Raw genomic sequence first — 26,346 nt, forward strand, 5'->3', positions numbered from 1 at the left:
CTAAAGGATCATCTGTGATTAGAGTGATTAGATTAGCAAGAAGTGCATAGTATGTATTCACATTTTGACAATTTCTTGAACACTCTCCTCACATGACCTGAAAGGTCACAATTGGCTTTCACATCTTTAGAGTAAAGGGTCTGGTGTAAGATCTGAACAGCTTGGCTTTCCTGTTAATCAGGTTAACAGGTTTTACTCCTCACAGTTATTGGATCAGGCTTTGACCTTGCTGTACCACTGCTTACACATCCATAATTCAACAAATAGTCTTAACAGAATGACTGGGGAGCAGATCAGAGCTTTCTAGAGGAAGATGTATCTCTACATGGTCTAGCAAATAAAAAGGGCAAATGAGACTGTAATGTAGTGGTTGCTGATAAAGCCAGGACCTCTCTGCAGTGGTATCTGTTGGACATTTAGAACAGGTTGGTTTTGAGATATTATCTTGTTGCTCTAATTATATCTCTGAGTAATAAATTTTCATTTATTATGCACAGGGAAGTGACAGAGGTTTTCTGCAATGAGTTTTCATAGAATGATAGAATGGTTTGGGTTGGAAGGGACCTTAAAGATCATCTAGTTACAACCCCACTACATGGGTAGGGACACTTCTCACTATACCAGATTTCTCAAAGCCTCATCCAACCTGGCCTTGAACACTTCCAGGAACTAAAAAACCTCCCTGAGCAACCAGTTCCAGTTTCTCACCAATTGAACACTTAACACATTTCAGTGTTAAATGTAATAATTTGTTCTAAATGTTGCTCGAAAACTTGTTAACAACAGGAATAAGTTCCTGGTAAAAGAAACATACTTCTCCTTAGAATCTCCTTATTAAAGCATTTTTTTTTTCTACTGAAATATTCATATGGATGGATATTTTACATCATGTCTTGGTATGAATAAATCAATATTGCAGTCTCTTACAAATAACCCAAGAGCCATTTTTTTTTCTTTTAACACATTTAAACTTTAGCATAATTTGCTAATGCATTCCCCTATTAACTTCCTAGAAACTTGCTGGCAGGTAGCCAGGTCCTGAGTTTTTTTTTTCCTGAGACAAAAATGATCAAATTATTAGATTTGATTATAAACCCAAGAACTATGTGAGAAGGAGGAATGTGGGACAAAAGCAGGGTGCCAGCCTCAGCTGAAACCTCCTGTCTTTGCTAACAACATATAGATTCAGGAATACAGGATGTCAAAAGGAGGCTGGAGAACCCTATGTAGGTCAGATAGACCATTACAAAACTATGGTCTTAATTATATGATGAATCCCCTCACTCCCTCCACTTCCGATGAGACTCTTCTTTGTGGGAATGTCCTAAGGAGCAGCTACTAGTGAGGAAGGTCCAATAGAAAAGGTGCTGGTACCAAAGCTGATGTGGAAGCTGCTTCACCCTAGTCCCCCACTGCAACTGCTTCTGTTTCTGATGTCAGGATGGTGGGGGAATCGCAGCTGAAAGAAGTTCAGTTACTTTACATCAGAAATGCTTGTATGTTGGCCTTTAATGTAGCACTTGTGTTGTCTTCCCATTTGCCTTCACATTACTATCTCCATGCAATTGAAAACATTAAGACTACCATACAAAGAAAGTGTCAGAAAACCAGTGCTGTTAAGCCTCAAGGTAATTTAAACATTTGCAAAATTATTCTTTCAAAATGTAAGGGTCTTCTTGTCTTCTAGTCATTCTCCAAATATACTCCTATTTAATATTGCATTCACACTGCACATTTTTTCACACTAGCTTGGGTATCTTCTGCACTGCACAACTGGATACAAAAAGTTAGCATTCAGCCCAGCTGTAGAATGGTGAGAAATATTTTCTAATGCACTGGGTAAAAGATTGATCTTGGCAGCTATCCAAGGCTCCATGCAGAAATTGTATCAAATTAGACTGATGATTAGTGTTCTGATTAAGATTTATTACCTTTATTCTGCTTTATTAATTATTGTTTCTAAGTAATTTCCTTCAGGACATAATAATTAGCATATGTTCACAGAGACATTTAAAAGTATGCTAAGGAAAATGTATAAAAATCACTGTTGATCGCACAGTTTATTCCAGAGGTACTTAACAATCCATGAATTGCAGAACATCTGGTGAAGACATATAACTCAGTTGGCTTAGCATTATTAGCACCATTAGAAAGGAGCTTACTCACAGGAGCTCACTCACCTCTTCACAGTACTTCAGGTCAACCGATTTGCCATCACTGCGAACACAATCGAGCATCCGTGTCTTGGTCCCACTACCACAGACAGCCTTCTCACTGAGCTGGCACGTGCTCCAGTCTGGAAATAAGGAATTCATGAGTGTAGAAGACATTTTAGATAGAACTCATAATGATGAGCTCCCTTCTAATTCTAATGGCTTAAAATAATCCTCACAAGAAACCTTCACACAGGCAAAGGCTTACCGAGCTCAGCTGCTATGTGTTTTTGGAAACAGCAACTTTTACTGCAAAGAGTGCCATCCCTTCCTGAGAAGTTCCTGTTTGGTTTTGTCTGTGTGGATTTTGAGGAAATCCCAAAATGACAGGAGAAATACATTTCCTAGAGTTACAGCATGCACACTTCAACCAAGTTGCAAAGCACCCGGTAATATTTTATCTGGATGAAACAGCCTGAATCAGTTTTCAGTACAAGCTCCACAGCTCCCTCCAGATAAGAACAGAGGAGCTGAAAAATCTGCCCTGCAGGGTAAGTGGAACTAAACCATAGTGCCAGGCTGTCACTGGAGCTGAACACCACAAGTACCTGTCACGTTGTAGTCATAGTGGTAGCAGTTTTTGTTCAAAGTGCAGACTTCTGTCTCACTGGCAGCAGGACAAGACTTTCCATCATCTGGTTGTCTCAGGGATTCAGCTGACCTTTCACGGATGCTACTTCCATTGCATGGCTTCAAAGGGAGGTTAGAAATGGCTTTGAAATTTAGGCACCCTGATACCTTTTCAAGCAACACTGTAACAACCTTTCAAGCAACTGCTTCACAAAACACAAGCATAAAGTGACAGGCTCATGCTCTTGTGGAAGAAAATAATTTCCTTGCTATTTCAGAGAAAATTTAGTCTGCTCTTTTAGCCTACTATCACCCAAAGTTAAATACTCTCTAACTTGAAAACACCCCCTTACTTTCCTAACTAGCTCATATCTCAGTACTACTGGTTTGCAAGTATTTCACTCATAAACTGGATCAGTTTCCAAATGCAATAATGAAGTACATTTGTTTTGTAACAATTTCACTTAATGGAAAATATTTGCACAGTCTATTTGCAACCAACTGTCAATGACCCTAAAGATGACTATGAATATAAGATACTTGTGTAATCACTGTTCAGTTCAGCATCTTTGCACAGTACATGGTGCACATATTTTTAAAGTATCATCCTAAAACTATAAATGTTACACTTCAGTAGACTTCTTACCAATGAACATCGAGACCATGGTCCCCATTCAGACATAACACAGTCCTCAGGACAAGGTAATGTGCATTTTCTAGCACCAAGTGGCATCTCTTCAGGATCACACAGATAATCCTCTACAGTGTCTGAAGGACCATCCACAGTGTTCAGCATGCACCTGGAAAAAAGAAATGCAAATAAACTTAATTTGCTGTGGATTTCTTACAGTAACTGTTTCACAGTATTCTGAAGCATTTTAACATTTTGTCAGCACATAACAATCATGAAATAGTTGAAGTAACAGAACAAAGTATTGATCTATGAATAGCAAGAGAAGCTGTGGAGCAAAAAATAATCCCTGTTTTTACAGATGACAGCCAAAAGAAATGCTCAGAATTAAGACAGTACCTATCAGTGAATTGCAATGAGTTTCTGGGCAGGTGGTTTATTTGCCATTAGCTTACCTCTATGCCAGAGTAATGCAAATCATTTAGTTTGGAGAAGTTTTGTTCATACTTCAACTGACAACTTTAAATCTAGAACTCTTAAAACTTTTTGAATTTTCTATTCTTAGTATTAATCCCTAATTTATACAGAAGCTTTTAAATTACCATTATATTAAACCAGCAGCTGGAGGCTCAGTTAAGATGGTAAGTGAATATGCTTAGCTTTGTAGAGCTGAAGACAACAGTCTTCATTCTATTGTATTTCTGTCATTCAAGGAACATTCAAAGGATCATTCAAATTAAGAAGCTTTTGTTTTTGAATTTCTTTTCCAGATTAGCAAGAGAAAAGCTCCTATCAATAGAAATCATTTCACACACCGACAAATATTCAGAGCTTCTTTCATTTGACTATGTTAATTTTTACCTCAGCAGGCTATACTAATTTTTTAAATACTCCCCAAGGTAAACACAAGAAATACAGCATGAGCTCGTATTAACTTTGTGAAATTTATGCCTTATTGGTCTTATGTGATAATAAATGAAAAATTAGATCTTTTTTAGTCCCAAAGGGCTGAAAATACTTTTTTAATCTTCGATGGTAGCATGAAAGTCTGTTTTCTATCACAAACATTGATTCAGTTTGATCTTTTGTATTAGAATTTTTTAAAGACTATTCTTAGAAAATCTGTTTAGATGCTACTGTGTGAAAACAGATATTCATAGTCTTTTTAATTTGGTTAAACAAAGATTAAGACCTTGACCTTCTTGAAGTAAATGATTACACTGAGGAAACTGCTATTGGGGACAAAATGGTGTAAATGTGCCAGTTTCTAAGTGCATGTGGCAGGGAAAAGAGAGCATGTAGCAATTCACTGTACAGAAATCTCATTTTCTAACATTCAAACTGATTTCACATTCTGCTTTATTATTTGGATTTATAATCTCAAAATCAAACAACAACCAACCCCAACTCCAGCTGGTTTAGCTGCTGTTGTACTAAACTATGCAAGAATAATTTTAGTTATCCTTTGATTAGAGCTTTAGGATGATGAGCAAACATACAAGGTGCCTAGGTCAGGTTCAATAAACAACAAAATTATTTGTTATTTTTCTATTTTACTTCATATACTTTTGTCATTTTTTCCCTGCAATAAGTGCAACTATTATTTCCAAATGCATATGAACTTAAACAGATTTTTAAAATTTTTTTAAATAATAGTTTCATATAGAAAGAGGGCCATTTCATCTTTCAGAAGAGCACTGAAACTATACATTACAGTGTTTGTAGCAGCATAAGTACAATAGCATAAGTACTTAAGTCTACAACCTAGGAATCGAGGTCTCTATCAATAACCAGTAGACAGAACCACATTGCAGTCACTGAAGTAATTCTGATTTAAATCAGGCAGGGTAGACTACAGCTGGACTTAACACTATATATTACACAGAATTATATCAAATTAAATACAGGCACAGCTGAAAGTGAAGTTTCTTTTAAGTTAAAGGTGAAGCAATACTGTGTTTTACCTGACTTTCCTCGTCTGAACACCTTCTCCACAGTTCTCTTTTAAGTCCACATTGGTCACTTTGCAGATGCTCCAGGGTTCAGTGACCCACACGTACTGGCTGCAGTCACTGTGGCAGGGAACCACCTCATATACCTGGAATCCACGTTGAGAGTCAGTTTTGGTGCACACAAGTAACTTAAACATTCAACACTGTTCATGCAAAAGCTCTTTTAGCAAAGAATAAAAATGTAAACTTGCCTACTGTGAGGCTGTAGTAACAATTCAGAGAAATACTCACTAGAAAACTACAGAAATAATGAAAAGTCTGAAGCTAAGACATCTAATGACAGATTCCATGGTTTTGTTTGCCACTAAGACCATGATTTTTCCAACAATAACATCAATAAAACTAACATAAAAACTACAACTGCATACTTTTTAGAAAAATACTGCTAAAATTGTATCCTTCAGACCTCTCCTGAGTTATTCCATCCCACAGTTTTGGGTTTTTTTGTTTTGTTTTGTTTTTAATTATTTTTTATTTTTTATTCTTTTTTTACTTTCTAAAGAGAGGTGAGCTCCAGGTGAAGTATACTCATATATACTGGTTCATTTTAACTTTCATTGTGGATATGTAAAATCACTCTACTTATTTGTGTACCAACAATTAGTATTATGTTTAGATTTTAATACAAATTAAAATAGAGTCTCATATAGGAAGTTACACAGTGTTCCATATATTTTCTCAAACATCCATTATAAAAAAAACAGGTCAGAGAGTGTAAACATTGGAGCACAATCAGGAAGCACGTGTTAAAGTGCTATTTTAGAAATTCTTACCTGAGCCTGAAGAAAGATTTTTCATGAACCCAAAAGAAAAAACAAAGACAAAAAGAAAGAATTATTAGGAGTGAAACATAGGTATTTATATAGAATTTACATAGCTTTTATTAAAAAAATATTTTATGACTTCTGCCACATGTGATTTTCCTCTTGGATCTCCCTTGATGTCATGAGGTGTTTTTGAAAGAAATTTTCATTTGGAGGAAAATAAAAATTTATGAAACACTGGTGTGAAGGGACTGTAAATTAGTTGGTCTCTTTTTCAGTCCCTAACACACAATAAAACTGTTTTCCCTTTTTGCATATAATGAACATCAACTCTTCACATAGCAGGGAATCCAGTTTCCCTAAGACAAGTGAGAATCCAATGGTTTTGGAGGGTATCTGGCTTCTCCAAAAACTAAAATCATTCTAACAGCAGGAAGGGCAACAAATTCAGGGGAATAAAGAGGAGCTGCAGTTTCTCATCCTTCAAAAGTTCCCAACTCCTTCACTGAGGATCTTCATTATGCTTAGATTACTTAAAGACCATGAGCTCAAAATTAGCTAACTTCGTGTATTGTTCTGAGTATCAATTCAGAACAAGCAATATTTCTGGAGAGTGTAAGACACTGTCTCAACAAGTCCTTGATTTTTTTTCAGCAACACTGCTTGGGCAGAAAAAGAGGGCTGATGGCTTGATAGTTTATCAGTTAAACTGCATCAAATTACCACCATAGGATCATAGATCATAGAATTGGCTGGGTTGGAAGGGACCTCAGAGATCATCAAGTCCAACCCTTGATCCGCTACCGCCACGGTTACCAGACCGTGCACTGGTACTGAGTGCCACATCCAGTCTCTTTTTAAATATCTCCAGGGATGGAGAATCCCCTACTTCCCTGGGCAGCCCATTCCAATGTCTGATCACCCTCTCCGTAAAGAAATTCTTTCTAATATCCAACCTAAACCTCCCCTGGCACAACTTGAGACCGTGCCCTCTTGTCTTGCTGAGAGTTGCCTGGAAAAGAGGTTAACCAGTAACAAAGGAAAAAAAAAAAAAAAAAAAAAAAAAAAAAAAAAAAAAAGAGGGAAGAAAGAGAACAAAACAAAACAAAAAAAGAAAAAAACCCCAAAAAGCCTAGAATGAATGCATAGAGAGTCTCATAAGACCAGCACAGTCATCATATTTGGGCCTCTTTGACCTACATAAGCATTAACTCAGGCATAAAGATGGGTGGTGTAAATGCATCTATTATTATTTGGCAACTACCATGTAACATTGCAATGAGTCAAATTTGAGTCAAAATTACCAGTAGAGGGCAATAGTGTTGCATAAAAGTGGCTAACAGGCCACTAGCAAAATCACCTTTGATGCAGAAAAATACAAGCCTATTATATACTGCATGAATATTAAAGAAGGAAAAAGACTTCTGTATAGACTATAATTTGCTCCTATTGAAACACATTCCTCCTAATTTAAAGCATATTTACATGCTGACCCAAATCCACCAACCCTCAGCCTAGTTTGTATTTTGAGAAAGCAGATCACAAACTTAGTTATTAGCTGCAGTTTAACACTTATTATTTTCTAAATTAGAACTAATTACATTCCCTAAAGTAGAAAATTAGATCAACAAGCCATTTCACTCTGTGCTAGCAAAATGTCAATAGGATAATATTAAGTACATGCATTTTCATTCAAATGTAAATGGGCAGCACATTTTTTTTCAGTCCTTGAATAGGCACAGAGAAGACCGTGTGGCTGTTTAACATGCCTCTACAGATTAAATTAAATTCAACAGTAATATGAATATAAATCAACTTTGAAGAGCATAAGTTAATTGACAAGGAAGGTTTTTCTTTCTAAAACTCTCCAAGCAGAGAGGAGCAAACAAGCTTCAGGGGCTTGACTTGGACTAGTGCTAAACTTAGTCTCGAAGACTAAATGCTCATTAGTGGCCAAAGCACTCCCAGTGTGCTCTTGTATCATGTTTTCTGGCTTAGTTTCACATACAGAGGATCCAGGCAGCGTGGCCAGACTGCTCCATACTGGAAAATCCCAGTGTGGTTGGTGGGACAACTTGGAGACTGACTTCAGAAGTGTATTCCTGACTGGAACTGCAGTGTCAGGGCGAGTGTACCCAGAAGTGAAACCATAAGGGACACTGGGACACCACTTTGTGAGTGGCTTGAGAAGTTTCAGTTTCCTTTCTGATTTAAGAGGGTCAAGGATTGACACCAGTTCAAACATTCCCAATGAGACATTTTACCTATTGCAAGAGAAGATCTTCAGAAACTTGGTCTTCACAATCTGCATACAAGAGTGTTTTATTGTCTCCAATGTGCTGTTTACATAATGTCCTAAGGCCTTACAGATAAATAAGTAAAGAAGGCAGATCCTTTGCTGACTAAGGAAATCTGAACTAACACATAATCTTCTTTGACTGCTTTTCTCCTGATGTCGTTTATTTTTTCTGCGTGAACAAACTGTACAGCTAAAAGAGATATCTGAGGTATCAAAAATATCAATATATGTAAATATAAACCAAATTACCTGATTGACATGATCTAGCTTTGGACAGGGTCTTCCACCATTGTAGGGCTTTTCACGGAGCCATTTAGACCGAACCTTTACCCCACTCCCACAGGATTTACTACAGCGAGACCAGTTGGACCACTCACTGAGCTTGCAGTCTGAGGGACATGGAATAATACAGGCTTCCTCAATATAACCTGCATGAATGGAAAAGAAAGTGAAATCTTTACAACATGTCACTTTGCTACTTCTCCCTGAAGCCCTCGTCTACTTCATTTAGATTGCCCAAAGTTTGACTTGACAGGATTGTGTGAATAGAGAGATTTCTTCATCATTAGGGCTAAATTAAATTCTGCAGAAAATTGACACATAGAGCTGGAGACTGCATTAGAGTAGCAGCTGAGTAGCCTCACTGCTGTCTTGATTAGGATTCACACTCACCAGATTTCAGCATTCAAACTTTCTGACAGCTACAGTGTAATTGACACTAAACCATCTCTGGGTTGTACCATTCTTATAGTATAAAAACAATTTTTTTTCTCTTTTAATGAAAAAAGGTTTAATTAAAAGCTCCTCTGCCATTGTATCAAGTAATTCAATTGTAGTTATACAGCAAAAATCCAACTGAATCAAAGGCTGTGCATCTTAGCAGCCTGGAGCGAGGGAACTTAACACCTTGTGACCTTTCTAAGGCTAGAAAGAGAGAGTGCCCTGCCACATTAATGATCTGCCCATTAACAACCATCTGCCCCCAGTAGCACACTGAATAATTGCACTGAATGGAAAAGCAGATGTTTGCTTTGGATAAGTCATCGGTCCTGAGAGGTTGGAAAGGGCCCTGACATGGTCTGCAGGGAGTAACATGAGGCCTCAATTCACTGAAGAAGTGAAAATGTCTTTCTTTCAAAAGGAACATATGCCACAGCTCTACAATAGGTGTCATTTATGCCAATATTACAGCAGAAGCTATAAAACCTCAGATAAAAAGCTGGCCTTTACTGCATTTTTTACTACACCTATAACCTAAGCCTGTATGAACTCTCATCTCCCCGTTTCCCATGTCAAAGCTGCAACGCGTTTACTTTTGGCAAACGTTCACTTTAAAGATTTGAGAAAACTTGCTGCATTTAAAAGTGAATTAAAATATTTGATTAGCACAGTGTCAAAGCTAACATAGTTGATTAAGGTGTGGTTTCAAATGCTCCTCACATATCTTGAATCTTTTTTTAAGTTTGAAAGCAATCACTGTCATTTTCAGCAGAGCTGATTTTAGCAGCTTTATGTTTTTAACCTATAGTTCTAAGTGAAGCTATTCTGCCTTTTTTTAAAAGCAACCAGTACAAAGCAATCACAAGTTGACTAAAGCATCAAAACACAGGATTTCAACAGTGGTTTGCTTTTTTTTTTTTTTTTCCAGATATAATGAACAGAAGGGTGGATTTTTTTTTAAGCATAGTTATATTTCAGAGTATTTTATAGTGAAATTCAGGTGATGATTTTACACTATATAGCTTTCCTCTGTTTGGAAGTGTTAAATAGTTAAATATATAGAGCACATTCTGAACTTGAGCAGAGTGAAACTACTGTTTATCAAATTTATCTTCCTTAAAATGGTTAGAATGTTAATAGTTTGAATTACAAGTATCTTTATTAAATATCTCTCACCATTTGATTGATCAGCTCAGTGATATTGTATGAAAGGTACACTGTATTAGATAAAAGATATTTCTGAAGTTCATATCACTGTATATCAGAGGTGGTGACATAGATTGCCCTGCAGTAGTAAATGCAAAATTGATTACATTTCACTTTACCTGTCATCTCTGAGTGAATCTTAGAAACCAGATGTACCCCATCTTAAAACCCCATCCTACAGTGAACTTGTATTGCATAAATATAAACCCCGTATCTTCACCAGAAATGAGCTTTGAGCAAGCCCTTTTGGGTGCTGTACAAATCCATTCAGTCACACAATGAAGAAATTAATGAAAATGGACAACCAAAAAATTAAAAGAACCTGTTTTCCCCAAGCAATAAAATAAAATGTTTAGCAATATTTACTTTCTGATGCAAATAAGGGAAAATTTTACTTCTCTCTGTGAATTTTCGTGAGACTGCTTTACTTTTATTATAAATTCTAAGTAATTTATTTCTGGAGAAACCTTTCTACTGGAACACAATTATGTCATTTAGCATTTGTTAAATTTCTGCCACTGCAATTAATGTCTGTAAGTAAGAAATTCAAGTTGCTCTCTATATATTGTATATCCATAAGTAGGTAATTTTAACCATTATAGGCTGCTTCAGGAAGACTTTATTTTAAGGACTTCCATATACCTCTGAGCTACTTTACAGTTAATTGCTCTCATAGTGATCTTCCCAATCTGCCCCAGTCATAGAGAATGATATCACAACAGGATAATGCAATATTTTGGAACTTGGCTGGGAATACCTCAGAGCATATCAAAAGGAGACTTTGTGGAACATACTAAACTAAAATGATTGACAAACTATTTTTCCTATTGTCCAAACAAGGAAGATAAAGATTTTTTTGAGATAATGACAGTTAGCCAAAAAGTTTAACAAGATTCTTAACATCTTACAGACAGACATTGCATCAAATGTGTTATAGTATAGGCAAGTCTCAGATAACATTTTAATTACACTGAGCAATACTTCATGAGTCCATAAAATATAAAATGAAACCATAACACTACAGCAATCTTTTTTTCAGACTGTCTATGAAACATCTGCACTGAAGTCAGCCACTAAAACTGCTTTAACATAGAACACAGAAGCCTTAACAGCACCATTTTATGTGTATAGTGTCTTGAGTTATAACACAGAAAACTAGAAGGTTGCTTACATGTTAGTGCATTTTAGAGATGATACAGTGCACTAGTTAATGTTTCCCACATGATTTATATGAAAAAGTACTGAACTGCATTCTTACACTAGGTCCATAACCCTAAAAGCTTCATGGAATAGCTTTGGCTCACCATACAACTTTTTGCTATGCAATCTCTAGGATACCTTGCCTATGATGCTCTCCTTTCACTCCTTCCTATTTTCTCAGAGAAGCTGTCATCAAGACCCAAACTGATGAAGAAGAGAACAAGAATGGAGTCTGTCACTGAAGGCATAAAAAATAAGCTCTACAAGGTAAAAAGGCTTGGAGCTACCAGAAATGTGAAACAATTCTGGAAAGTGGGGAGGAAAACAGTTGTTACTATTACGCAAGATGAAAGACTATTATAAAAACCTCCTAACCACTGGTATACTGAGAACAATGTATAAAAAATCAGATCAAGGATGTGAGCAAAATAGCACTCAGGAAGGAGTTTCACAGCTTCCAAGCCTTTTCCAAAATATAGGAAAAGAAAATATATCAAGAGAATTATTAAGACAGTGCATAAGGACAGAAAACAAAGACAAAAAAAAAAAAAAAAAAGGAAAAAAAAAAGAAAGAAGAGAAAAGAAAAAAATATCCTGCCAAAAGTAGGATGGTAACACACTAAGAGAATGCCATGCCCTCAAGAGCCTACTGTTGTATTTCCTGACCAGACCTCACCAGTATTTCCTCACCAGTGAAATGTGATGAAGAATGTTCTCACGATTAGAAATGGAGGACCAAAGGGAAGAAATTAAAAGACTGTGGCCTCTCATTTGCATTCTGCAGGTAATTACCGGGGTTACCAACATTAAAAAAAAAAGTGGCATATTCATGCCTTGGCACCTTGTTTTTCTCTCAGATGCCTTACTGTTTCTTTCAACAGACTTAGTTACATGTCAGCATCTTAGATGCCTTCCAGTGTGCATGATGTTAACCTACATTTTAGGGTGCTTAAGGATGAAGATCTCCAGAAGTTCACAGCAAATGCTCCTCAAATCCAAGAAAGCAGGTGTTCAGGAATGTTGAAAAGTTTATAATAGGTTTTTTCTGTTTGTTTGTTCATTTTGTCTTAAATTTCAGGTGCTTTTGCTTATAAATTTTGTCCACACTGTAAAAACTTTAGCAAGTGAGAAAAGAGCATATTGTGATAAAGAAAAGACTACATACAAAACACAGTAACACAGACACCAGAAAGATTCCATGGAAATGGGGCTGGTGATGCAGATACATAGTTTCCTACAGGAAAAGGACATGAACCAGACATTTTTCAACTTTAGGCCCTGTTTCCACTCCGTTTTAATCATCCTCCAAAGGGTACCCCTTGTGTCAGACAGTGCAAAATCTTATTAAAGAGACAGTTCACCAATGTGTGGGTGTGTGACTGTGTAATGGTGGGATATCACACAGACAGGTTGTATAATATAATTGTAGAAAATGTCATGCTAGAGCCTTGAGGTTTAAAAAGCAAGCAAGAAATTACCAAGGTAGGAAACTAATAGATGCAGAGAAAATAAAGAATGACAGCAGTAAAGTGGCTATGAAGAACAGCTGAGAAAGAGTGGGAAGGTGAGGGAGGGAAAGTGAAAGAGAAGATCAGCGCTGTAAAGGCTGAAGATATGATCTCTGGACATCAGAAGTTCATGCTTTGCATGCTGTTTCTCCTCCCAAATAAAGTCTTCCACTGCATTTTGCCTGCAGCTCTTCATAACATGTAAGGGATGTTGGAAAGGTGAGACCTTGGGACACCATAGTATAGAGCATTGGCTTGAAATGGTCTGGAAGGGCATCAGAAAGAGACACTCATCTCTTTAAGCCTGTTCCTTTTCCCAGTGCAAGAGTTTCTCAATTATTTCAGCTTGTATCAGCTGCATTTCACAAGGATGTGAAGTGGGCAGTTGTCTACTATGAGCAAGAACTATTCTATCTTTGAAGATTTATTACTGAACCATAATTTATAAAATGGCTTTGAACCACTAGAAGTATGAACTAAAGTCCTTATTAAAAGGGAAAGGTTCACTGTCCTGTAGCTAACTGGCTATAAGATCTGGACTCCTAGAACAAAATCATTAACAGGTGTGATGGATAATTTATAATGAAGGACTTTAATGGACTTCACACTTTATCTAATGACAAAACAGATTAAGTAGGTGGATGTAAAATTTTTCACCACAAACTGCACCTGCAATGTGTAAGAACAGACCAGCTACTTGGCTTGAAGGGTGCAGACATAAAGAACATCTTAGGAAGTGCCCACATGAACAATTTTGTCCTCAGGACTGACAGAGTTATTCTCCTGCTTACGTGACTAAAATATTGTGCTATGTTTTCAAGGAAAAAAAAACTTGCAATGCCAGAATGGTTTATGTTCTTTAACACAGATTTTTTTCAGGGAAACGTAAAGTTCTTGAATCTCATCTTCCTGGACATAGAAATATGCAGTTATTTGCATTTTGTGGTAACAGAATATGTCTTTTTTGAGACTATTCATATTTCTGCCTAACCATGGAAAGACAGATTGAACTCCATAAGACCTCTTCTTTTTGTTGTTGTTGTTGTTTTTTACAGGATTATCCTTTCAAGCCTCAAAACCTGCAAGCAATTGTTAATGCTTAACTATCTTTTGCATCAGCAGTTCTGTCTCTGGTGAAATAACTGCAAGTCTTAGGGCTGATGGATAACTGCTTCATGACTGATGTCCTGCTTACAGAGCAGATACAGGGACACCATAATGTAGATGTCTAAGGCAGTATTGCTGGTGAAGTGCCACAGGTAGCATATTCGTAGAGAACAGACAACAGGACAAAAATGGCATCTTGTATTTTAAAAAAATTTTAGAAAATATACAAGCTATGAAACAGCAAAGTATTCTAATAACAATTTGAGAATCTAAGCCTACTATCATACTACATCAGAGTCTCCTAAGGGAGATACATCTGTTTCAGAATAAACACTCAACCAAAAGTCTCAGATTTTAACATTCTTTTTTTTTTTTTTTTTTTTTTTTTTTTTTTTGGTTAATATGCATTGCTTCAGGTTAGAATATTTTAAAAAAAAATAATTAAAAAAAATCCTAATACAGGTGGATGCAGCAAGTTTTAACTGACATCTTGAACACCATAGACTTTTATATCTTGAACATGAGATTTTGCTATCATACACATAAGCAATTACAGACAAACTTCCTCGATTCACATTGATACTCCTAGCAGCTGTTGTAAAAGTATTCACTGATACACAGATATTCCTCTCTAATCCCCTGCATAAGCCTTGTAGCCATGGAGGGCTTTGTAGAGTCAGCACAAATCAGTGCATCTCATTTAATTAATGCTAAAGGGAGAAATAATCTCACACTAATAAGGCAGCAGACAAACTATCCTGGACTGGTTGACTGTGCCTAAGGTCTTAACAGTATACTGCCATGAATTAAGAAGGGTAATACGACCTATATAAAAATGCTGCATCTGTCTGCCACGCTACTATGTTTGCCTTCACTACACGGAAACACAACCACCACTCAGCTTATGTGGGTCATGATTCCGAACTGAGAAACGATGGAGGAAAAGTGAATACTGAAGAGCAAATAGCATAGCTCAAGAGCAAGACAGTGGCCTGCTTTTGATTTTTTGTCATGAAAATTTCGAGGTGCAGCTTAAAGGGATGATGAAGAGACTCTTTCAATTTTATTCACAAATACAGTGAAACAGATTCTTGGCAGACTCATCTCATTCCCCACAGGGCTCTAGTATGCTAGTGGTGACAGGGATAAAGCTAGGAAAAACAACTGCTGCTTTTCTAATGGGAAAAAAAACAAAACAAAACAAAACAAAACCCAAAAACAACCTTCCACACTATACTACCAAGAGATATATAAATTTTTGTATTTCTCCAGTAAAATTACCTGTGTAGTACTGAAACAAAGCAGGAACTAGAGAAAGTCCATTTTATGTATCTCACATCAAAGAAAACAGGTAAACAATAGCTCAGATACTGCTTTTAGCTGCCATTGACACATCTGCTGACAAGCACCAGCTGTTAGCTCCTGCCCACACTCCACAGAACTGGTATGACTATAAAATGCAGGCAGCAGAATATTTTAAAAGGCTGCTGAATGGTACTAACACTTTTATTTACAAATTCAGCTCAAATTTGAAACAAAATATTTTTAAAAGCAAACCCCAAAATATTAGGCATATAATGTACTGAAAAAAACCACAAATAAAAAATAAAATAAGAAAAAAACCCTATGTAGCCCCTCTGCAGATGAAACTTAGGTCTTAGTTTGGGAATTCTTTTGAAACACCTGTTAAGCCAGAGAAAGCTAAGGACCCTCTTCAGAAGGACTCTACCCTCTGATTCTCCAGGGTTCTCACCTCTTGGTGACAGATTTGTTTAACCACACTTTGCCTTTTTTGTTATGGTCACTCCTGTCTTGAGAAACTTGTTTACACTCCAGATTTTAGAGCTGCACCCAAAATGTCAAATGTTATTGTGAGAATCTTCCTACGGGCCTGCTAATTTAGGGCCTTCTTTGTATCGAGCCCTTCCTATAGCTCCTCAGTGTCTGTAAAACTTTTAGTCAATTCTTCTCAAATCTTTTGAAAATGAGATGTGTCAAGCAGTAAAAAGAGCTCTGAAGTATTTATTCATCTGCTCTTGTTTACCTTTTCTTTCCCGAATAAGCCAAGTTAATTGTGATCATAAGTACACAACATTTCACAAAACAAAAAGCTTATGAATTTTTGGGCAATGGCAATGCTTAGCAGGTTTGTTTTCTGATTCTTCCCACTCAAAATAGCGTGACTTGCAATATTGACCTGTTTATGGCCTCACAAATTTACGTAATCATATTTATATGAAACTTTTTACAGTCTGGTAATTTGAGTTTGTTGTGGCATTTTAATATATCCCGCAATATATCCAATGATACATTAATAACATCAGCATGGGTATAGTTCGTCCCTCTTGTTACATTTAGAGGATGTTGTCACAAGTGAAGAGGTGCAATTATCCCCTTTTCCCACTTCACAATTTCATTGTGATCTAATAAAAATTCAAGTAAAAGCTGGACACCACAGAGGAAGCATCTTCTCTTAAATAAAGCTCTTGATTTCTCTTCTAGTCCAAGATAATTGCCAAATCATATCCCATAAAAATTGTGATTATGTCCTATACTGCTTGGAAAAGAAATAACAGTCTCACAGTAACTAACAGTAAAACAGATTTCTGAATAAAGCAGGTAACATAGCTGGCAAAACTGACCCTTCTTCTTTGGATTAGTTGCAAAATTAGTGAGAAATTCAGTGTTATAATTTCCATAGGGAAATAAGCAGCTCTGTTAGAATTTAAAAAAATAACCCGAGCAGCCTTGAATTATGAGTCCTGTCAAGTTTAGCTTGAAAAAAATAAAAGCAGATTGATGGGAAGTTACAAAGTTTCTTTTATTTGCTAGCAGATGAGGTAACTATTGTGATATTATGGAAGTCCCTTGTTGATGTGGCATAATACAGCTTTTATGTTTGTGCTTAAAGAAAAAAAGCAAACAGCACACTGAAATATAGAGGTTGCCAAACTGAAGAACTGTCATACACCAATGGCACAAAAATAATGAGAAAAATATCATAAATACTGGCATGATATAAAATAAGATTTAAGTGGCCAAACAGGACTTTATACATGTTGAGAAAAGAAAAATAAATCATCCAAATGTAATCCATGAATACAAAGCAGGCACTTCGAAAAGGCATCAAATGTACTGAAATTAGACTGAAACATCTATATCATCTGTTCTATCCCCTTTGTATGCTAAACCTGGAAAAATGCTGAAGACAAACAATACATTAAGTACATCTTAGAAATGATCCGTACTATAAGTATTTTCAGCCATCAATAACAGATAACCCTTTTGGTCCTGCAAAGATGACAAGCAACCCTGGTCATCCTAAACAAGTGTAGCATGTCCTCTTCAGACTGCAGAGAAGAACAAATCTAAATCTTGGCATACCTCAAACCAGTAAAAAACAGCTGATAACAGAATTAAAGAACAGTATCAGAGTGGAAATAGAGTTTTCCTGTCCTGTGTGAGTTTAGTACACCGATTTTGTCATTTGAATGTATTTATGTAAACATCCTTCAGTTTGAGTTAACTACAGAGAAAAAAAAAACAAAAACAAAGATGGGAGAAAATGCTTCATGAATTATCTTTCAGCTTTGCTTTGAGATATTAAGCTGAATGCTCCATTTTCCATCACATCACTATGGTATGCTACAGCATGGCTTGGTGCCTTCAGTTTCTAATTTATCATAGCTCTAAACAGGAACTAATAGTGCTAATTAAAATCCTCCTAAGTCATTCAATTTCTTTGATTAGCTATTTTAGTTTTATCCAAGTAAATAAATGACAACTCTGTTATCTTAATTCAATATTAGAAAGTAGAATACAATTACAAATTAAACTTGCATTGACCTTTTAATGGCATGGATACTAACATTCAGCTTCTCAAAGCAATAGCTCAGACACAATTTTGCACTGCAAGCAAGAATGTAAATCAACACAAAATCTCTAGTGATGTATATTAGCACATTTCTGGCTCACTGAAAATCAGAAAGTGCCAATTTTGATCCTAACACTGTAGATTCCACTTTAGGAGGGAACACTGCTCCCTCAAGGAGCAATGTGAATACAAAGAACATAGACTCTTGAAACATCCTAGTTTTACACATGACAATTTCACAGAGAAAGAGTTGTGTGCTTTTGAACTCAGGTCAATGCATGCCTGGTAAAGTGCTGAAGAGCATCAATGACAGGGATAAGGACACTTAAGGAGATTAAACCTATCTAAAGAGTCAGTGGAAATAATTTCAGCCTTTAGAAAATAGTTCCATGCTGTCCCTGTTTATTTTTAGGGATCTGATTCTTCTTTATTCTTAAGTATGCAGGTACAGTTAACAGGAAAAACAATATGATAAATGTTTATCTATTAAAATACTTAGCAATTTGCTTTTAAAGTATTGCACTGTAGTAAACAGTAAAAATTATGTTTACTGCAAAACTTAAGTTTACACAAAAATGCATGCTGGGATCGAAGGTATCTTGGGATAAAATGCAGCCTAAGTGATAAATATCAATCTGCTAGCTTTATTCTAAATGAAATAAAGCTGGTAAGTAAGCAGATGAAAGAAAAGAGGTTACTAAATACCATGGCTGTTGCATCGAGATGTTTCCACGAGTCGATTGTTCTGGTCATAGCAGGCCATGGCCTGGTAGCGATAGCCTTGTCCACACTCCTTGATGTCTCCTTGTACCTTCATGCCCAGCAAGACTTCTGGCTTCCCCTCTGGTAAAATACAGTCTGACCAGTTTCCCACAGGCTGAGCACTGTACTTGTCACATGGGCAAAACTGAGTCTCAATCAGAGGATACAGCTGAGAATTTTTGCATTTATCTCTTTTCTTACTTTTTCCTAGAAAGAAGAAAAAAAAGTTTTAGAAAGTTTGCATCGGTTTAAACTTAATAAAAAACTTCATTTAGACTTCTGTAACAAATGCTTGCCATCAAATAGATATGCCTGAAACTAGTTAAATTATTCTTTATACATTTAGGTTAATGACTTCAGTTTCTTAAGTAATGGATACCTACAATTTGCACAAAGAAAACATCTTTAAAAACAAAGCCTTATATTTATATTTACTTTGGATAAAAGTGGTTGGGGAGTGCAATTAGAAAAAAATCATCCTGTTATCATACATTGGTTAATTAGCATTCTTCCCTTCTTATAGAATAAGCTTCTTCTGAGAATTTACTTTCAAGTGTCTTCTCATTTTCCTTCTCCACCTGAAGCACAACCATCCACTTACCTTTCACTTCCCATTAAATCTATTTTTAATCTTTTCTTTGATAGTTTTGCTTTCCATACTAGATAGTTCATATATATTAATGAAGAAGATTTTTGCAAAAACAGTTTTGAAAGTGCTTGTTGCTTAGATACTATGGTAAATAAATATGCTGTAGAATTTTCCAAAACTAGGCACTGGACACAACTTTGCAGCACCTTTAGTGCTTGTATTTACTATTGTCTTTATTTAGAATAGAAAAAAAGGTATCTGATGAAAGTTCACCTTTTGACAACACAATCTATACAAAATATAGACTTCTCCTCCTCCCCATTTTCAGCATAAATAATTATGAATTAATTCATTCACTCTAGGTCAGCTTTACACATTAGTCTGGGTAGCACATTGCCACAGAGAATACACCATATCAGTCTTAGCAAGGTTTTAGGGGTAACTTAACCCTGGACAGAGAAGTATCTTGAAGTGTTAGCAGTGTAGCAAGAGAATATATTCTTTCTTGCTTTGTTTTTAAAATAAAATTTAAAAAAAAAATGTTAGTCAGGGATTTTTATTTTCCCTTGTGGAAGCAATCCATGGTATAAAGTTCACTGGAGCTATAGAACAACCACAGTGAGCCTTCTTAAAGATCATGAATTATTCATTGTCCACGGGTCTTCTGATTTACAGAGGGATGGAGTGGGGGATAGGGTTCGGATCTTATCACATCCTTCCTGAGGCTGCTAATGGGCACCCCCCTTAGCTAGCTTTCCTCCACCACAGACAACACAGACTAATTGGCAAAGATGGCTGTGACAGAGGCTGAGTCTCACTCTTGAGGCTTCAGCTATAATTTAAAAGCAGTGCATGTTTTTTTCTGCTTCATTTCACGCAGAAGAAATAAAAAAAAAGAATGATAATAATATCAGATTTAAAAGTAGTTGAAGAAAAAAATGTTTTAAAGAGGAAGGGTGTCTATCACAGAAAACGAGGAAAAGCTTGTGACAAAGCATTGGACAAATTATTGTAAATGTTTTGGTTCTGTTAACTAAAACATGAAGAGGTTTCAAGGGACACAAAGTAAGAGCATTCTTATTTGCGTCAAGAAATAAGGCAGAAAATTAAGCTATGTATTGCCTCAAGTGGTGATCTGAGCTGCTGGATGAAAGCAATGGAAGAACAGAAAACTAAAAGTACCCAGAGAGCAAACATTTAGCCAGAGAAAAGAGCAACTCAATCATAAACTTGACACAAGACTAAACCTAAGGAGTTCAAAAGAGGTAAAACAAAGCTTAAGGCTCAAAATTATGATCTCTAGCAAGATGCTGAATAGCACTTGGCTGCCACAGCAGTTCTAAATGCACCAAAACACCATCTGAAAGAAAAGTCCTGATGCAGTGAAGACCAGAAGTATAAAGAGGAACACAAGTGTGATAACACCTCATCCTGTTACAGAGAAATGATTGCTGACTGGTTTGTCCCCAGTTTTAGTAAAAATAGAAAAATCTTCTACTAGATTTTCTGTTAAAAGATTTTTCTACCAGAAGCTCCAAGGGAATTTCAACAAGATTTTTTTTTCTCAATCCCAGTCCAGCTTTAAAAAAAAACCCCAAATAAAAAAAACCTGTTAATTCTGGTGAGAATTTAATCTGGTTAGACAACTCTGGCAAGATACAGCTTGTGCAAACTATCATGGTTATGGAGGAAATAAAGCAAATTGCAAACCGGCTCCCTAAACTCTTTGCTGAGAAAACAAAACATAAATCAAGAAAATGCAAATAATTGAGTCTAGCCACTCTGGTTTTCACTATCAGTTTTCTGAATCTAGATTCTTGTCTTTGTAGAATTAAAGTTGCTTAACCTTATTTGTGATTGATAGTGATTCGAGAGGGAAGAGATTTCCTTGGGACTTCTCTGAGTGCCTCACACTTTCTACATCATATTGAAGACCCCAAGGTCTTAAGTTTTTTACACCGTTAAGAAAATAAGTAGCATTTGTGAGTTACATGCTTTCCAACATTCAGTAAATCATCCAACATTTTCCTGGAACCTGTAAGTAAAGTCCAAGCAAAAAAAACCCAAAAGCTTTTAAAAATATATTTTCATAATTTAAGCTGTAACTCAGAGAAATTGCATTAGAGTGTAACCTCAAAGATCTGTCTCCTATATTTGTTAACTGTTTAGCACAAATAGATGATCACAAGGACATAATTCTGTGTAAATGATAAACCATAAACCAGAAGCCTTCCTGACCTCTTTGTGCACAAAATCAGAGTGCAGAATTACGGTTTGACATAACCACAGTATGAAAACTTTTAAAATAGCCAAGAATTGTGTCCCGTTTTGTTGAAAAGATAATGCAAGGTTCAATAAAAATGCAGGAAAATACTTTTTTTTACTTTCTTTTCTTTCCATGGGCTGGATCAGACTCTTGGTTAATTATACTACTTTACATTTTCCACTTCCGTGGAACTATAGGCAATGCTGACTTGCCTGTCAGGAAAAGAAATGGTCTGCTCTGCAGATCACTGTCTGTGCTCTATTTAGAAGAAACCCCGGCCTCCTGTTCTCCGATCTCTCTACCCACTCCTCCATGATGAATATTCTGAGACATATGCCAGGAGTTTGTTCTCCTGAGGCATTACTCTTTTGTTCTACTAACATTATATAGAGCATGACAGTGACATTGGGTCTGCTTTCTGCCACAATGACAAACTTTGCTTGTTTGTCGTAAGAGAACTTCAGAACAACGCAGGTTTTAATCAAAACAATAGCAATAATTCACAAAAGATGCATTATTTTTCTGGTTACTCTTACCAACAAGGGTGCGTTTTCTTGTCCTGACTCCTCCACAGTCCCCATTACAGGATGAAAATTTTGACCAGTTTGTAAACTGACAGTCATCTTGGCAGGGAATCTGGCACTCCTGAGTTAAGGGTGGTAATGGGCCAGAGTATTTAAGGCACTCACTGATGTCAGCCTGCCCTCCGTCTTGCCTGCGACATGTAATTGCTGGAAGCAAAAAAGAATGGAGTTTTTCCATGAATGTCTCTATTCAGTTTTGGAACTCTATAATATTCTAGCACAAAATCACACTGAGAGCCCAGAACAGTGATACAAAACTCAAATATTTGCAAGCAGTTATCCCTTGAATTGATATATATATGCATATATATATATGACATTTCTGACTTTTTTGAGATTCTGTTTAAATTAATACTTATCAGGATTTAACAGGAGAAAAAAGCATGTGACAGACAGACATAAATATTATAAAAGTTGCACTACGTCATCCATACCTGTTGTACATTTCTCATTATCATTTTTCCTATGGATACAGCCTGTAAATTAGAAATTATAAAACTTGCAGTGCCATTTTAGTTAGCTTAATAGTGTATAAGCACTCTGTATAAAGCAGCATATATATCATAATACTGCTGCTTGATGTTCCTCAATTTTTATTCTTGAAACTTAGAGGACAAAGCATGTTTGCTGGGGATGAAGTATCAGACAGCAGGGCTACAATGCTTTATAACAGGATAGCCAGATCTTGCATAAAAGCTTCTTACTTATATGAAGAAAAAACAAGTTTCTCAAGAAAACTTCAGGAAACATAAAATGAAGAAGTTGAACCATAACAACTCACAAAGAATAAGGCTGATTCATTAATATAGCTTTAACAATGCTCTATTATTGCTCATGGATAATTTAACTTCTTTCTAACACAATTGCTTATCTATTGTTCTAACCCAAAGCCTCAGTAAATATAATTTTATTTACTTCCGTAAAACAACACAATACTTATTATACAGTAATGAGATTGGAATCTTCTAGTTGTGTATACAGTAGAATTAAGTTCATGCTTCTTGGCATCTGACAGCACAAGGTATATGCAATACCTCATAATGGCTGTGAAAATAATTTGGGTTACCAATTGCTGCAGTAACTTTCCATCTGAACACATTATATAATATAATGTGTGAATAATATAATTAAGCCCTGTATTCGTATGAGGAAATTATCATGTTTCATATTATGCTCTGCTCCATAACTTAAGCATGGCACTTCAATTGGACTGACAATAATTGTTTTACAGATACATAAATGGAAAAAAATGTAAATTATAATAACAAAACTATTATGGCATAATCAGTTCAACTGCTGGAGAAAAATGGGATTTGAATGCAAAGTTTCAATATGAAAGAGAAAACTGGCTATGATTGACTATGTCTTGGAGGAGGAAGGAAGAATACCTGGGGAAATTATTTTTATTTTCTTTCAGAGTCTTGTAAGGCAGTAGTATAGAGGTTTAGAGATCTATGATTTTTGAAAAACATTTCTTTGTCTTACAGTTTAAATCTAAATTTCTACCTAATGACTCTAGAAACCTGAACTTGATGACCCACACGGTCCATTTCATAATGTGCCTACTAAAACATATACAAAAGTCCCAAGTGAATTGTTTTCACATGTCTGTGGTAAAACACTATGAAAGGAAGGGGGGTTTGTTTTTTCAGAGATGCTAAGCAAACAGTTTCCTTGATCCATGACTCCTCTTTGGAGCAGGGCTACCAGCAATGTTTGTAATAGGCTCAGTACTGCCTTAAGGTGTGCTTACTGGGGGACTTACCAGCTGTACATTGTCTTATACAATTATTCTGTCAAATCCTATTATTATTAGTGTAGTGTACTAGAGAAACACTTTTTTCTTCAGATATAATTATAGTGATTCAATGAGCAAAACCAAATGTTTGAAAATTGAAAATACATACAAGTGTTTTAAGCATGGTGATCTACTATCACAAATATTTTTGTGAAACTCATCATACCAGTATCTTCCAGTATGAGCCTAGGCTTATTTTGGTTTCTTGTGAGATATTCTTTCTGCAAATAACACACACTGGTTTCCCTGAGGTAAAAGCACAGTTCAGACTACTTCTACCATGTGGAAATTCAGAGGTCAAACATAAATCCTCTATTTTGAGTTTGACCTTGGCGTGTGGCATACATCAGCAAAACTAATTGCATTATCTTCAGTGCATTCTTAGGAGATATAGGCCACCATTTTTAGCACTGAAATCTAGACCTAGCCAAGGGCTAAAAGACAGTCCAGTGATTAACCCAGTAACTTTTAATGACCTTGGAAAGTTTTGGATACTGCCCCTACATCTAGTCCTTTGATACACCATAAACAATACCTGTTAAAGAATACAAAAAATATACTGTCTTTCTAGCTAAACTGAGTTTTTCTGAAGTCAACATTCATTCCCTCATCTTTCTTGGTTATTAAACATTACTCTGTGGGCAGATATCCACTCTGTCATAAATTTTTCAGACTTCTATTAGAGCACCTAATTTACATGAAGCAGATCCAGGTGAGAAGCTCCCCTGAGGATTAACACTTTGTGGGGTTTTTTTGTTTGTTGGTTTGGTTTGGTTTTTTTCCAGATTAACTGTCAGTTGCACTATAGCAATCAAAGCAGGAAAACTCTTCATTTTTGAGACCTAAATATTTCACCTTAACCCAAATTAGAGGAGAGCTTGGCATACCAAATCAGTTTCTGAATCTTAATTTCTGCAGTGTCTGTCCATAACTATTCATGTTATTTTTGGTTGACAAGGCCTGGATGATTGCCTCTATACTCCATTTTCCTATTGTAATTCTACAGATTCAAGTATCAATTTGAAAGGTTTATAGTCCATGTGACTGTTGAAGAGTGGGTATTTTTCCATTACTTAAAGCAGAGATTTTGAAAACTGCATACATTCCATTAATACATTATTTTGATGTCGTAAATGCCTTACTTAACATCAGAAATGCTCTTACTGTGGAATGGAGTTATTTTTTCTGGTCACAACCTAATTTGGACAAACTCTTTCCCTGCCTCTCTGATCAGATTCACAGTTCTTTAATTATACTATGTAAAAGCCATTGAGATCAATGAGTAGCTCACTATACAGAGATGTGTCTTCAACTACTTTAAAGCCAGGCAGTGTCAAATTAATTATTTTGCCTATATAACCACCTTATATTTATTACAGACATTAGTGGAAAGAGCTCAGTTCATCTATTACTGAATTAAGCCCAAGCAGTTGTTAAATAAAAACATAAACCAGTAGTACTGCTAACAAAACAAAAATATAATCAAATTTAACATGGAAACCACTCACTTAAGACATTATTTTGGTACTTAATAATTATTATTCCCAGGAAGAAAGGTGTGAAATGAGCAGCAGTCTAAATTTTCTAGACAAGGGAATTTGATGTAATTAAAATTTTGTCTTCTGGCATTTTTTCCACCAAGTCACAGGAGGCTACAGGCTAATATATATGCTGTTGGCCTAACAAAACATTAAGACAATATTTAAGCAAGTGTTGTTATGTGTGGGTTCATATAAAAACCTTGCATGTTCCCATCATTAGTATACTTAACTGAGATTTCCCTGAGATGTGAGATTCTGTGAGATTCAGGCTACTACACCTAAAAATTAAAGTATTTTATAAACAAGCTGCTCTATGTTCTTTGTATACGACACATTTATGATACCCGTTTTTAATTAGGAAGTATTTTTAGCAACAAGAGCATTCTTTCCCTTCAAGAAAAGCAAGAATTACTTCAGCAAACTATCTTCTTACACACACTATGAATGCTGCCTAAGCTATGATTTCATCCATGTTTACTTCCTTTCCTGAGAGACACAGCACACTAGACACTGCATGATTCAATATGTCTATCACAAAGTCTCTTCAGCTGGAGGATGTGCCAAAAATAATGTGAAAATATAAGTCTGATCATTCTTTAGATGTTAAAGAGAATAGCAGGTTTCTGATGAATAAAGTTGTCTGGAGATTCTGGTTCTTGTTTTCATAGATTCATAAAACAACCCATTCCAGTGTCTCACCAC

At 36.0% G+C, this 26,346-nt stretch overlaps 1 protein-coding gene across 1 annotated transcript in view; it reads right to left on the reverse strand.

Moving 5' to 3' along the window:
* THSD7A (thrombospondin type 1 domain containing 7A) overlaps positions 1-26,346 on the reverse strand; it is a 188,824-nt gene that overhangs the window by 18,570 nt on the left and 143,908 nt on the right. The window contains exons 13-20 of the mRNA XM_030444929.1: positions 22,258-22,452; positions 18,810-19,073; positions 8,739-8,917; positions 6,200-6,205; positions 5,379-5,512; positions 3,430-3,583; positions 2,762-2,903; positions 2,181-2,296 (exon numbers count right to left, since the gene is read on the reverse strand). Coding sequence (XP_030300789.1) covers positions 2,181-2,296; positions 2,762-2,903; positions 3,430-3,583; positions 5,379-5,512; positions 6,200-6,205; positions 8,739-8,917; positions 18,810-19,073; positions 22,258-22,452 — 1,190 coding nt within the window. The remainder of the gene's footprint in view (positions 1-2,180; positions 2,297-2,761; positions 2,904-3,429; positions 3,584-5,378; positions 5,513-6,199; positions 6,206-8,738; positions 8,918-18,809; positions 19,074-22,257; positions 22,453-26,346) is intronic.

The sequence above is a fragment of the Calypte anna genome, chromosome 2 (genome assembly GCF_003957555.1).
Source record: "Calypte anna isolate BGI_N300 chromosome 2, bCalAnn1_v1.p, whole genome shotgun sequence".
In the NCBI taxonomy this organism is placed as follows: Eukaryota; Metazoa; Chordata; class Aves; order Apodiformes; family Trochilidae; genus Calypte; species Calypte anna.